The sequence below is a fragment of the Megalobrama amblycephala genome, linkage group LG20 (genome assembly GCF_018812025.1).
Source record: "Megalobrama amblycephala isolate DHTTF-2021 linkage group LG20, ASM1881202v1, whole genome shotgun sequence".
NCBI classification, from domain to species: Eukaryota; Metazoa; Chordata; class Actinopteri; order Cypriniformes; family Xenocyprididae; genus Megalobrama; species Megalobrama amblycephala.
In genome coordinates, this window is record NC_063063.1 from 33181181 (window position 1) to 33196560 (window position 15380).

At 41.0% G+C, this 15380-nt stretch overlaps 1 protein-coding gene across 1 annotated transcript; it reads left to right on the forward strand.

Annotated features, from left to right (window-relative positions):
• The first annotated feature begins 9168 nt into the window (after nucleotides 1–9168).
• On the forward strand, nucleotides 9169–14352 carry ghrh (growth hormone releasing hormone). The gene is made up of 5 exons (XM_048170851.1): nucleotides 9169–9274; nucleotides 9829–9913; nucleotides 11397–11498; nucleotides 11997–12101; nucleotides 13877–14352. The coding sequence occupies exons 1-5, from the start codon at nucleotides 9268–9270 to the stop codon at nucleotides 14019–14021; spliced, it is 444 nt and encodes a 147-aa protein (XP_048026808.1). The 5' UTR covers nucleotides 9169–9267; the 3' UTR covers nucleotides 14022–14352.
• Nucleotides 14353–15380: the final 1028 nt, after the last annotated feature.

Genomic DNA, 15380 nt, shown 5'->3' on the forward strand with positions numbered 1-15380 from the left:
GTCATTTCTGTATAATTTTTAATAGGCCGACAGATGACAGATTTTTGTATATTATGATATCCCCTTCCTTTCCTGTCTTCCTCCCACCATTTCTGCCATATTTCAATACCTTCCTTCTTAACTACTGCTTTTCCTTCTCCTTTTCAAAGTGGAATTGGAACTGTTATTTCCTTTTGTAATGCCTCTTTTGCTGGTTTGTCTGCACATGCTGGGACCCAACAAAACTGAACATCTATGCAACCCCAATGTAATCTTAACAAACTGTGATTAAGTTCTATAAGTAGGTCTTCTCCGACAGATGTCATTTACTGTACATGCTTTTTATGACAGCTAAGGAGTCTGTACATAATACCACATCAGGTCTGCCCCTCTCAACCCAATGCATGATGGCTGCCACGATTTCTGCTGTATATAGGCTACAGATAACTGTTCAGATAATCTTTTGGAGATATTAATTTTGAATTCTGGGATATGTATTCCAACTCCCACACATTCCTGTTTGCTCTCAGATCCGTCTGTTTAAAATTTGGGTAACACTTTACAATAAGGTTCATTAGTTAAACATTAGTTAATGTATTAACTAACATGAACTAACCATGAGCAATACATTTGTTACTGTATTTGTTAATCTTCTTTAACGTTAGTTCATGAAAATACAGTTGTTCATTGTTTGTTCATGTTAGTTCACAGGGCATTAACTAATGTTAACAAGATTTTAATAATGCATTAGTAAATGTTGAAATTAACATTACCAAAGATTAATAAATGCTGTATAAGTGCAGTTCATTATTAGTTCATGTTAACTATAATGAACCTTATTGTAAAGTGTTACCAAAATTTGAGATAATTACTGTTCCTTAAGTAAATGTTTGTCTTAACTCCCACTTCCTCCATTGTCTTTTCTTTTCCAGGATACTAAAATCTGTCTTCACCTCTGGAAAAAAAACATTGTGGAATATTACTAACTGGGGTGGGCATGGTGAACTCTAAAAGGCTTCTATTCCATGTTCCCTTACTCTCTTTTCTGGTCCCAGTATAAATGTTGATTAGTTGACGCCACTGAAATATTTCAAAATAAGAGCCAGACTAAAACCAACTGGTTGCCATAGTTTCAACAAAATAACACCATATAGTTGCTAGAGGTATTTACTACTGTAAGATAATATATTTATATATTATATTGGGGGCTTGGGGGCTGCATCACAAGTCAGATTGTGAATATCCAGGTTTCTCTGCTTAAAGATTGGAATGCCTTTAGTGCATCATGGGAAGAGTTGAAGCTGCCCATAGGGGTCAGTGCAGAGAACTTGTCTGGTTCTTGTGGTCTTTGCTGAGGATCTGTGCCAATGGCTGTGTCGACGAGGTCTTTACTATCTGTGTCACTGATCTGTTTCTAGGGCTCGTCTGGTTGTCATGGTCTCTGATGACATTTAAGGCAGCTGTTGTCGTCACTCTATTGAGCATGAATTTATATATACAGCTTAGATAAATTTGGATTTGAATTAAAATGTAAAAATATGGTCAGAACTAAACAAAAGTATAAACAGCAGTGTTTCCCTGACAGAAGGAACATCTAAGCATTGTGTACATAGTAGAGGTATTCAACAGTGTTGTTTTATTCTTGATTGCAGCAGAATTACTCAAAATCTGGTAAATTGTATCAATGCTGAGGGTATAAGAATTGGTGATAATGTTATTTTAATCACTTGGCTAGCAGATGACAGGGGAGAACGATCTGAACTCTGTGTTATACCTGTGATCTCTGGTGTCTCTATCATTACAAAGGAGGACATTCCTAGTTCCCTCATCTCAGCTGGAGATAACATTTCACAGTCCCTCGACTTAGCCAAGAGAGACGATTCGAAGTTATCTGCCTGTTCTGTTACAACCAATGAGGTCGTCCCTGAAACCCCAAGCCACTTCAGAGTTAGCTACCAGTCCTGTGTTGTCCAAAAAGACCATTCCTAGTTCCCTCGTTTTAGCCACGGAGGCCATAGAAGCTGCTTCTCCCCCATCCTGACCTTGACGGCCGACCTTGAATTCTGTTTTTTGTCTGTCACATCAGGTCTGCCGATGCCAGGAGCCCTCTAGTCAGCTGGCACTCCAGTTATCTGCAAGTCAGCCTGTTAACCAGGGGTAGGTTTCTCTGCTGGCACTCCAGATATCAGCCAGTCAACCTGTTTTACAGATTGTTAGAGTAAACACTGGAGCCGACTCTGGACTGCGCTCAGGGACTGGAGCCAAACTATTACTCACAGGGACTGCTTTCTCAGAATTGTGTTTGTCTGACTTAGCATGACTAGACCTTGGCTTAGTTTTGGTGATTGATACCAGATTGGGGCTGGGCGAAATGAACTGCCACATCGGAATGTATTGGGAACAGGAAAATGGTTGCTTTGTGGCATGGTTGTTCTCCACCTCACAAACCTCACCAACCATGTAAGGAGAGCCACATATCCATAGCACCCAATCCAGATACTGCTTCAGGGTGAGGGTCGTATTGCCTACTGGTATCCATGGCGGAACGTGATTGTCCAATCCGCTTCAGAACAGATCCATCAAATTTCAGTCCTTCAAGGTGGTTAGATAGCAATATTGGACAAATTCTTCCACATATGATTCAATGTTACTGCCATCCTGATATATGGAGCACAGAACACCTCCCACTGGGTCCATATTGTGGTCTGGCCTTCTATAATGATACTTCACAGACAGAAATACAGTTGAAGCCAGGTGTGGGAGTTTTATCAGATCAGAAGCACTAGAGAAACAGGCAAGTTGCAATAGATGAGTTTCACAGGTAAGTAAACACTTCCCTTGTACAGTCTTTTTGTCCCTGGTAACAACTTAGGCACATGGTAAATAACAGATCATAATTAGAATCCTCAGGTAGGCATAACAGGTAACAAACATTCACTGAGACATAACTTCAGCAGAATAGCATCCTGTCACAGACACGTCAGGTTCCACCTCACTCCCTTACCCATGCACTCAATCACCAGCTTACTAATCACCACCACCTGAAGATCATCAGCACCATCATTACCACCAGCACTTAAGCTCCACACTCACACACACTCACTGTCCGGTCTCGTTTGCACTACAGCTTATTGTATGCTTACCTCAAGGACTCCAAACGCTATACTTACCTGCCTCCAACGTCTCCATCGTCTCCATCGTCTCCAGTGTTCCTCGTGTTCCTACCTGCCTGTGTGTGTGAGTGTCCCAGTCATCCGTCTCCAGTGTCTACTTCCATCTTCACCTGCAACACAACAAAAAGGACAGTATTACCTCTCATTCCTCTCCAAGACCAGCATTCTCATCATTTACTTACCTGTTGCTCTGCTGATTACTACAATAAACCACCATTACTGCTTTTATCTCTGCCTCCGGTGTCTCTGTTATAACAGAAGACCGGACCATAACAGCATCGATCAGCATGAGCCTCACCGATCCATTCCAGGAGCTTGTGGACGCACTGCGCCGAGCACTCACCCCACAACCACCATCACCGTCACCCACTGCCGCTGCCGCTTCCGCATCCACCGTCACCACTTCTTCTCCTGTGTTTACCGCCAGTCCCATGGCCAAACCGGCGCCCTACTCAGGATCGGCGGAGGACTCCAGCGGATTCCTCCTTCAATGTGAGTTGGTCCTGGAGATGCAACCGCACCTCTACCCCACCGACACGGCAAAAATCGCGTTCATAATTTCCCAACTGCAAGGTAAGGCCCTTCAATGGGTGGATTCACTCTGGACTCAGAGAGGCTCAGTTGTCAAGTCTTACTCGGCGTTCGTCTCTCATTTCCGTGAGGTCTTCGGAAAACCTCTGGCAGATTCTTCAACTGGTGAGAAGCTTTACAATCTAAAACAGAGAAATAACATTGTTAATGAATATGCCTTGCAGTTCAGAAAGCTAGCCGCCACCAGCGGATGGAATGAACAAGCCCTGCTGCTAATGCCTCTGTTCCAGTGGTGGCGCTCCTCGATTCAGGGTCAGCAGGAAATTTCATCTCCGGCGCCCTCTGTCGACACCTCAAACTCAAGAACCTCTCCGTCTCCTGATTAATTATCCAGGTCCCACTCCATCACGGGCAAACCCCTGAGCCGTAAGATGATCCGTCGCTGTGTGGGACCTCTTCAACTACAAGTGGGTATACTTCACACAGAGAACATCCATCTGCTGGTTCTGGAGGAGTCCACCGCTGACGTGGTTCTAGGGCGCCCGTGGCTTGAACAGCACAGCCCCACCATCTCCTGGCGCACGGGAGAAGTCCTGAAGTGGGGCGACCACTGTTTCTCCAACTGCTTCCCAGTACTTCCGGTTCCAAGATCTCCACTCTCCAAGACAATCTCCATCAATGCCACGTCCATCGAAAGTCCTGTTGAGAAGCGCTCTGTGGATATTCCACCCGACTACGCCTCCTTCAGTGGCGTCTTCTGCCCGCAACGCGCCTCCAAACTACCTCCACACCAGCCATGGGACTGTGCCATCGATCTGTTACTGGGTGAGCCAGTGCCCAGGGGACGCATCTACCCCCTGTCAGTACCGGAGGAGAAGGCCATGGAGGAATACATCAAAGAGGCCCTTAACCAAGGATACATCCGCCCGTCTACTTCCCCTGCTGCTTCAAGCTTTTTCTTCGTGGCAAAGAAGGACGGAGGCTTGCGGCCATGCATAGACTACCGCGCACTCAACAAGATAACCGTCAAATTCCGGTATCAACTTCCCCTCGTCCCAGCGGCCCTGGAACATCTCAGTGGTGCCACTGTGTTCACCAAGCTGGACCTCTGCAGCACGTACAACCTCATCCGGATACGCGAGGGGGACGAGTGGAAGACCACCTTCGTCACGCCCACCGGCCATTATGAATATCTGGTAATGCCATATGGCCTGGTCAACGCCCCCTCCGTATTCCAGGATTTCATCCACGAGGTGCTCCGGGAGTTTCTCCACAAGTTCGTGCTGGTGTATATTGACGACATCCTCATCTACTCCTGGAGCTTGGCCGAACATCGCCACCACGTTGCGGAGGTCCTCCAACGCTTACGGCAATTCCATCTGTTCCTCAAAGCAGAGAAGTGCTCTTTCCACCAGCCCTCTGTCCACTTCCTGGGTTACGTAATTGATCACAGTGGCATCCGGATGGACGAGGGGAAGGTCTCTGCAATCCAAACCTGGCCAACTCCAACCACCATAAAAGAACTCCAACGCTTCCTCGGATTCTCCAATTTCTACCGCCGCTTTCATCAAGAACTACAGTACCATCGTCAGCCCACTCACCAACCTGTTACGTAAGCAGCCCAAGTCTCTGTCCTGGTCCCAACCTGCCACCAACGCGTTTGAGACCCTCAAGAAGCCTTCAGCCTTCACCCTGACCACCGGCCATTCATCGAAGGTAGACGCATCTAAAAGTGGGAGCTACTTTCACAGAGCAGGGGCAACCAAGTGCTCCATCCATGCGCCTCTCTCCCGCAAGCTCAACCCGGCGGAGGTCAACATGCTCGGTGACCGCGAACTCCTGGCTGTCAGCTCGATTGAGGAATGGAGGCATGGCTGGAGGGAGCCAAACACCCCTCCAGTTCTAACCGACCATAAAAACCTGGAGTATCTTAAAGCTGCTAAAAGATTAAACCCCCGACAAGCCCGCTGGGCCATGTTCTTTTCAAGATCATTTCACCATCTCCTCGTCCCGGCTCCAGAACCCAAGGCTACGCCTTATCCCGTCTCCAGTCCTGGAGAAGTTGGCTCCTGAAACCGTCCTCCCAGACCTTACCCTCCTGGTCTGAAGAGACTCTGCCCTCCTCCAATGCCTCCTCACGCACTCCGCCGGGTTGCCCCCAAGGTTTGCAGTACATCACACGGGCACGAAGCACTCCACTCCTGCACACCGTTCACTCTTCACTTGGCACTGGCCACCCGGGGGTCAATGAGACCCTCTCACTGCTCAAACAACGCTTCTGGTGGCCCAACATGGCCAACGACGTCAGGAAGGTACGTGCAGGGCTGCATGGGAGTGTGCCATCTCCAAGAGCCCACGCCATCTTCCCACCGGCAAGCTCAATCCTCTGCCCGTTCCTGAGAGACCCTGGTCACACCTGGGAGTGGACTTCGTCACCGATCTCCCCGAGTCTGATGGTCACACGTGCATCCTGGTAGTTGTAGACCGCTTCTCCAAAGCCTGCCGTTTGATTCCCCTGGGAGGTCTACCTACCGCCATGACTACTGCAGAACTAATGTTCAACCATGTCTTTCGTCATTATGGAATCCCCGAAGACATAGTCTCTGACAGAGGGCCCCAATTTATCTCCCGTGTCTGGAAGGCGTTCTTCTCCCTCCTGGGTGTGACCGTCAGCCTGTCGTCCGGATACCATCCTCAGTCAAACGGGCAGACGGAACGGAAGATCCAGGAGATAGGCCGCTTCCTGCGTACCTTCTGTCACGGCCACCAGGACTCCTGGAACCAGTACCTGGGTTGGGCCGAGTACGCACAAAACTCCCTCCGACAAGCCACAACTGGACTGACACCTTTTCAGTGCGTACTCGGTTACCAACCCCCACTGTTCCCCTGGGACGGGGAACCCTCCAACGTTCTGGCAGTCGACTACTGGTTCCGGGAGAGCGAGAGGGTTTGGGACTCAGCACACCACCAACTGCAGAGGGCCCTGCGCAGACGCAAGATGACAGCCGACCTTCGGCGCTCCGACGCCCCTACCTACCAACCGGGGCAGAAGGTCTGGCTGTCCACCAGAGACATCAGGATGCGTCTGCCCTGCAAGAAGCTGAGTCTCCGCTTCATTGGCCCATTCACCATCCTTCGACAGTTCAACCCCGTCACGTATCGCCTCCAACTCCCTGCACAATACAAGAGAATTCATCCCACCTTTCATGTCTCAATATTAAAGCCTCACCACCCTTCTGTTCTTCCCTCCACAGAACCTGACGTGGCAGCCGTCGAGCCCCCCCTTCCACTCATCCTGGATGGATGGTACTGCCTACGTGGTTCGTGGAAATTCTGGATTCCCGGCGCCGTCGTGGTCTACTGGAATATCTGGTAGACTGGGAAGGTTATGGCCCCGAGGAACGCTCATGGGTCCCCAAGAATGATATCCTTGATCCTAATCTGTTACAGACTTTCCACACCAACCACCCGGACAGACCTGCCCCACGCCCTAGAGGACGACCACCATGACGTCGGGGTCCTCGGCCCTCAGGAGCGGGCCGTGGGAGGGGGGGTACTGTCACAGACACGTCAGGTTCCACCTCACTCCCTTACCCACGCACTCAATCACCAGCTTACTAATCACCGCCACCTGAAGATCATCAGCACCATCATTACCACCAGCACTTAAGCTCCACACTCACACACACTCACTGTCCGGTCTCGTTTGCACTACAGCTTATTGTATGCTTACCTCAAGGACTCCAAACCTGCTATACTGCTACTTACCTGCCTCCATCGTCTCCTATCGTCCGTTCCTCGTGTTCCCCTACCTGTGTTCCTCCTTCCGTGTGTGTGAGTGTCCCAGTCATCCGTTCTCCAGTGTCTACTTCCATCTTCACCTGCAACACAACAAAAAGGACAGTATTACCTCTCATTCCTCTCCAAAACCAGCATTCTCATCATTTACTTAACTGTTGCTCTGCTGATTACTACAATAAACCACCATTACTGCTTTTATCTCTGCCTCCGGTGTCTCTGTTATAACACATCCAAGATACTGAACAAAAGCTGATGTAAATATCTTGTGGTAAATAGAGAACACAGGACTCACATAAGCCGCTTTTCCATCGTTGGGCCGAACTGTTCCAGCTGTGTTTTCACTTGAGCCTGGTATGGTACGGCACGATTACAAACCGTTCTCAGTGCCTTGTCAAATGTATGCAAATTAGCGCATTTCAATTAGTTAGCATCTAATTTGCATATCATATGGCGATTGTGATTACATTATTACACAAATTGTACTGTATTCACTTGTAGTGTCTCCAAGTTATATTAGCCTGTATGGCCATGGTATATTGCCTTAGCTATTAATTGCCTTATTGCATTAGCTAGTAGCTCATGAGTCATGCATGTTAGCAGGGCGGACATCGGAACTTGACAAAGTCTAATCTCCCCACCTGATATTTTGATTTTTTTATCAATTTTACAATGATGGACTATGGAAGATAAAGCATATCAAGAGTTGTTTTTTTTTTTCTCTCACATTTTTCACATTCATAAAACGAAATGGTCTGACTCTAAACCAAATTTCTCTCACTTTAAGAATCATTTCAAACTTTATTTTGATGTACATAGGTCAAAGGAAAATAGAGCCTACCGCATTGTGAGCACATATGATATTGATGCATAAAGTGGCACTATACCTTTTCTATAAACCTATTATATATTAGATTGTTATTATTATTGTATTACTTTGTCACTGAGTTTATTTATTTATTTTGTTTTGTTTTTCTTACCTTTGAATGAATAATAATACATTTGTTGTAAACTCCAAATGCAGCTCACTCCAAAATAAATATTTAGTGTGGCAAACATGTTAAAGATTAAGAGACAGGCTGTTAATTCATTAAGTGATAAGCTGTTTTCTCACAAAAGCAGTTTATTCAGCATACAGTAGCCTCTCCTTCATTGATGTTCATTCAAAAATTGGCCCCTTGTCTGCAGTGTAAAGCCTTGGTCAAATTTGACTTTGAAGCTATAGGGTGGCCGTTCATCCGGTTTTACATTGGACAACTTTGTTTTGAAATATCATGTCCGTCTACCCATGATTGAGCTGGATGCTGATTTAATTTTTTTCTCATATTTCGTATTTCTCTTTTCAATATATTTTATATTTAAAACATTAAGCTCACAACATTTGTTTGTAATTGTAACTGCAGTGTAAATGCATTCATGACACTGAGCTGCATTAAACAGCTTCTGTGCAGTCTTTGCAGTGCAAAAATGGGTTTTTGATGGGTTTTTGATACTTTGATACATAACATTGTAGCACATGCGTATGTTCCATAGCATTTTACATAGAATTGTAAAACTAAAAAAAGAGCATGCATCAGAGAGAGAGAGAGAGAGAGAGAGAGAGAGAGAGGGGGGGGGGGGGGGGAGGGGGCGGTGGTGCGGAGGGAGGTGAGGTGATTCCTAACTGGTCTCTTTAAACTCTGTTTCACCTGAATAGAGAAGCTGAGAATGAAACCAAACCCTGAGTGAGAGTAAACAACATCTCTGTCACATTCATTAAAGACCTTCAAGGAGCACATCGCAGACCATGCAAGGTAAATTATTACATTTTTTTCTACTTCTGTTGAAAGGCTATTTAACTTAGTAAATAAAATTATTTTAAGAATTTATTAAGAATTTTGAAAGTAAAAATAATGGTACTTGAATGGTTGTTTGCAGCAACATCAAGAACCTTTTTTTTGGCTGCATTTGGCTGCACACTGCACACTACTCTTTGCTACTTTGGAAACTAAAAGCTTCTTGATGTTAGATTAGATTTCCTTAGGTTTGAGTTATCTGTGATATGAGGCTGTAAAACACTAGTGGTTCTACATGGGACTTATGTTCAAGAGGTAAATAAGAATGTTTTAATAATAATAACAATAATATCATCAAATTAATTTACAATAAATTAATTTACAAAAATAATCAAATTTATTAATTTACAAAATAATTATTTTTATGTAAAAAAAAAAAAAACAACAACAAACAAAGAAAAAGTAACATAGGAAATCAATTGCAGAGTTCAATGCAGTAAAATAAATATATTTAAAGTAAAAAAATTTATTGCTTCAGTGGATGTGAATCGCAATGTGAACTGTGTTTCTAGTGAGAATGATGCCGAAAACTGCCCTGCTAGCACTGTGCTGCCTGTTATTGTCAGTTACTTCTTCCCCAGTCTATCCAGCACTGAGGTAAGACAGACAGCAGCTGTTTCATGCGTGTTCATTTAATGAATAATATTTGGTGTTTTAATTGGTGTAATTAACTGTTTGTTAACATTTTCTTACTCTTTCATTCAGTAGTGACTTCATATATATATTTCATTCATTTAATCTGTAATGTGCAAGTGCTTCAGAAAAATGATGACAGTAGATTTAGTTGGTAACTCATTTCTATGGATTATATGGCTCAAATAGTTTATCAATATTTAAATAAATGCATAAGTTAATATACAAATATTATATAGTTGTAATTTATGAAATATATATTTTGATATACAAATAAACGTTTTAATATTTGTGAACATACAAAATATAAAATTTAACAAATCTTTTATCTTTTTCAGGGAAAAAATGCATATTTGACTTGATTTTAAGGACACTGTAGAGACTTTAGCTTTATTACAAATACAGAGTCATTATACTGCATATCTGAAGATCTTTTTTTACATCAAACATATAACACATAACAGTTACATCATTTATAATTAATTACTAATCCTTTTAAATGCAAGACTACTTGAAAGCGTCAACAATATTATATAATAGCAAATCATATTATACAATAGAAAAGCATTATCCTGTTCATGGCAACTAATTAACAGTGTATGACTCATTTTTACAATAATGTAGTAGATACACACATCTATACAAACACATGGGCAGAGTAGGGAGTGAATAATACTAACAAAGAACAGCTGCCTATGAGAACAGTGAGTGAACTGGAAAGCCTGTGCGCTGCTGTTTAGAATATGTCACAGGTCACATTAATTGACAGAGCCTGAACTCTGCTTTTGTTGTGTTAAGGGCCAGGGCTTCTCATTATGAACTACAGACACTAGGACATTTTTGAAAGTGTCTTATTTAATTATCTCCCTTCCTACGTGAAATTTGTAAGCTATATAACAGTGTTCTTTTGGGTGAAATTTGCATAAGAAAATAGTGCAGCATCAAGAATTGTCATTGAATCTCAATAGTTTTGTGATTTGTACATTTAAATACAGATATGCTGTGGTGGATTATTTCTCTCCACTTTAAATAGTATGCTATTTCATAATTTTAAAAAAAGTTATTCTTCTTGAGTCTGTATCAAACCACAGATTCCCATTGTGTCGTTTTAACCCATTTAGTGTAATAACATGCCTCATTCTATATTAATGTGTATTAAATGTATTGTTTGTTCTGGGAAATAAGTGAACAAATGTTCAGTAGCTTTTTTTTTTTTTTGTAGCCAAGACTTTACAGAAAATTGACTGCCAAATATAACCTTTAAAATAACCAAAAAATAATCTATTACTAAAAATCTAACTAAAACAGCTCCTGTCTGAAAAAAGCCTCCAAAGCATAATGCATTTTGATTGTCTTATGTAGAAGAGCACTTGTTCTACCTAATCTTATACATTCACATCTTATGAATGTAACAGTGATAAAAACAGTGTTTTTATGTGCTTGTCAGGTTTGGTCAGCAAGCGGCTGCGATACTGATGACCTCCTCTATTGAGGATCCAATGCAGTTTCCAGCAGGGACTTCACTGCGCACACCAGATGCTGAGCTTAGGTCATTCATTCACTCATACACCTACGGCTCAACAATAAATTTTTTTTCTATTGTCCAACAGTTCAGATTTTTGCTTGCCCTGATATTTTCACTAGCCCTACTAAAAAAAAAAAAAGGTGTAGCTTTTGTATAGGGAACACATATAAACTATTAACTACGACTTTTCCCTCAATAAACTCCTAATTTAGTGCTTATTAATAGTTAGTAAGGTAGTTGTTAAGTTTAGGTATTGGGTAGGATTAAGAATGTAGAATATGGTCATGCAGAATAAGGCATTAATATGTGGTAAATAAGTACTAATAAATAGCCAATATTCTAGAAATTTGCATGCTAATAAGCAACTAGTTAAAACACCCTAAAATAAAGTGTTACAAAAAAACCCCAAAAAATTTGCTCTGGGCTACTGGGCAATCCCAATGGTTGAACCATAACCATCTGACATGAAATATAGTCTTCTAAATTTGTCATAACTGTATGATGTTTAAACACTATTTTTAGGTTTGGAAGACATGCTGACGCCATCTTTACCAACAGCTATCGAAAAGTTCTCGGTCAAATATCTGCCAGAAAATTCCTTCAAACTGTCATGGGCAAAAGACTTGGGTATGTTTTTTAGACATTTATTTAAACAAATACTTTTTTAAGGCACAATATGTAAATTTTAACGTTACTGTAGTATGAAGCAGCACAGGGCTGAGTGATGTTGGACCTCAACAAGCATGACACACGGCTCGAGAGCAACTTAACTTTTATTATAGACTACCTCAGGGATGACGCATTTTTGTAGGCAAAACCCGGAAGCGCGTTAGCATTTTAGGGCTTCCGGTTCCAATGCCGTAAAGTCTATGGGTTTTTTGAATGGGTTTTTGCTAAATTGCCTGAAATAAGGTCTGTGGTTAACAAAGCCTCTAAATATTTTCACGTTTTGATCTATGACATAAATCACACCAGTTATAACCCGCTTGTGATTTTTTTAAACCTTTATTGTGTCTTAAAAACGGCGGTTGCTAACAAATTGCTAAAAGGGACTACTTCCTTTGGCAGGGACTTTAGACGTCATCATGACAAACAGGACATTTGGACTGCATTTCTCATGAAAAAGTGGATAAGTATTCATACACAGCACAGATCATAATCAGCGAGCATGTTTTTAAATAAGGTTGTTTTTTAAATACAGTTTGAGGAAGCTTGATGGTGACGACGTTGGTCCGCGACTATGGTGTGCTGTAGTCCGTTTATAGCCTATTGTTAGCTTTTTATATCTGACCATTATTTAGGCTTCAAAATGTATAAATGTTGTGTTAACTTGTAAAGATTATCTTGATAGACAAAACGTGTAAGTGTCATAACCCTTTGTTAAACACAGAGCTTATTTACTGCGAATTTCCAAAAGTCTATGGGAAAAATGCATAGGCTTTCAACCGAGGGAACCCGTGCGCCGCTAACTTCCGGGTTGGCCTACAAAAACGCGTCATCCCTGAGGTACTCTATTCTTCCGGAATGTGGGGCATAGCACAGCACAGCGCGGTTTTATCATATTAGATACATTTGAGTGTGTTGAAAATTGTTATAACGTTACTCTGAGCGTTCGCTCGGCGGCTGCTAGGAGACACTTGTTGCACACTGCAGTAAGCTAGATCGACATTAGAATATCATATTGTTATCATATATATGTTAGCCATTTGACAAAATAGTGTTTTTCTCTGAGGCATGGTGAAAACATGCAGTCATGGAAAATCAAGAAAACAAGATTCAAAGAATAAGACTTGTTGAGCTATATAACAATAATTAGTCTATACTTAGTCTATAAATGTAAATGTATACAGTTGTTTTCTTGTCTAATAAAACATGTAATATATTGAAGTGTCTTTGGTGTTCCCATGGTTTCTACAAAATAAAAACGAGGGTAACGCAGGTATGATGTCATTGATAGGCGACGCACGGACATGGTCTGTGGTTAAAATTGCTTATTTCTCTGGATTTAAACATTCTTGGAAACAAAAGGGATAATGTAAGTACACAAGTCAACAAAATACATAACAGTGTTTTAGTAGTTTTTGGATATTTTAATCTAAAAATCTTACATATTGTGCCTTTAAAACAGAGTTTCAGTTTTTATTATTATTATTTCAATTATTTAGTTTTAGGTACCTTTTTTTGTGCCTTTAATATTTCTGCTTCTGCTGTGCCTTTACAATTTCTGAACACACGGCCAATCATGTGCTAATGTCAAGTAGAGTCATTATAATTAATTAAATTAATTCTTATTTTCAAAGATCAAAGAAAAATATTCATACTGATGTGATTTAACACACAATTTACCAAATTAATAATGCTGTGTGCCATGAGATTTCAATTAATTTTACTTTTGTCAACAGACCAGAAACTCAAAACTATGTAAAACGCCAATCCGGCATATATGGAGACACCTACAAGCAAGATGTGGATATGGATGTCACTGAGAGGAAACAAAGTTACAGAGAACCACAAAGACTTAAGTTCTCAGTAGCTACACACCGATGAAATCAATAATAATAATAATAATAAAAAATAAATAAAAAAACTGTGAACTGTCTTTATACTTGCATTTGCATTTCACTCTGGATTATTAAAATTCAGTTCACTCTTCCTACAGGATCCTGTGCACTATGTGTGTTTGTGCACTGGCGCCAGACAGTCACTGTTCAGAAGGTCTGCACACAGAAATATCTAAAGTCTCTAACTAAAAATACACAAATGTTTATATCACTGTATTTTACATCCATTTCTTAGCAAGTACATATTGTTGTATAGTGGGATAATTGACCATTCCCTAAGCCACTTTAAAACACTAATGAAAAATCCTACATTAGGCTCTCTTGCCAAATAAACATGAAAAACAGTATGTGAAAAGAGTAGTATGTACGAATTCACAGCACTCATAAAAAATAGGCATGGCCCACTATTTCTGGCATGGGTAGCACTTTATTTTACAGTACGTGTACTTTCCTGGTACATACAGTACAGTCCAAAAGTTTGGAACCACTAAGATTTTTAATGTTTTTAAAAGAAGTTTCGTCTGCTCACCAAGGCTACATTTATTTAATTTAAAATACAGTAAAAAACAGTAATATTGTGAAATATTATTACAATTTAAAATAACTGTGTACTATTTAAATATATTTGACAAAGTAATTTATTCCTGTGATGCAAAGCTGAATTTTCAGCATCGTTACTCCAGTCTTCAGTGTCACATGATCCTTCAGAAATCATTCTAATATGCTGATTTGCTGCTCAATAAACATTTATGATTATTTTCAATGTTGAAAACAGTTGTGTACTTTTTTTTTCAGGATTCCTTGATGAATAGAAAGTTCAAAAGAACAGCATTTATCTGAAATACAAAGCTTCTGTAGCATTATACACTACCGTTCAAAAGTTTGGGGTCAGTAAGAATTTTTATTTTTATTTTTTTGAAAAGAAATTAAAGAAATGAATACTTTTATTCAGCAAGGATGCATTAAATCAATCAAAAGTGGCAGTAAAGACATTTATAATGTTACAAAAGATTAGATTTCAGATAAACACTGTTCTTTTGAGCTTTCTATTCATCAAATAATCCTGAAAAAAAATATTGTACACAAATATTTTGTACAATTGTACACATTAAATGTTTCTTGAGCAGCAGATCAGCATATTAGAATGATTTCTGAAGGATCATGTGACACTGAAGACTGGAGTAATGATGCTGAAAATTCAGCTTTGCCATCACAGGAATAAATTACTTTGTGAAATATATTCAAATAGAAAACAGTTATTTTAAATTGTAATAATATTTCACAATATTACTGTTTTTACTGTATTTTTAATTAAATAAATGTAGCCTTGGTGAGCAGATGAAAC

Bases quoted from the DNA above. Each gene is read 5' to 3' on its own strand.
- ghrh (XM_048170851.1), top strand. The intron at 11,499-11,996 runs GTCATTCATTCA...CACTATTTTTAG, and splicing joins ACACCAGATGCTGAGCTTAG to GTTTGGAAGACATGCTGACG. The intron at 12,102-13,876 runs GTATGTTTTTTA...TTTTGTCAACAG, and splicing joins GTCATGGGCAAAAGACTTGG to ACCAGAAACTCAAAACTATG.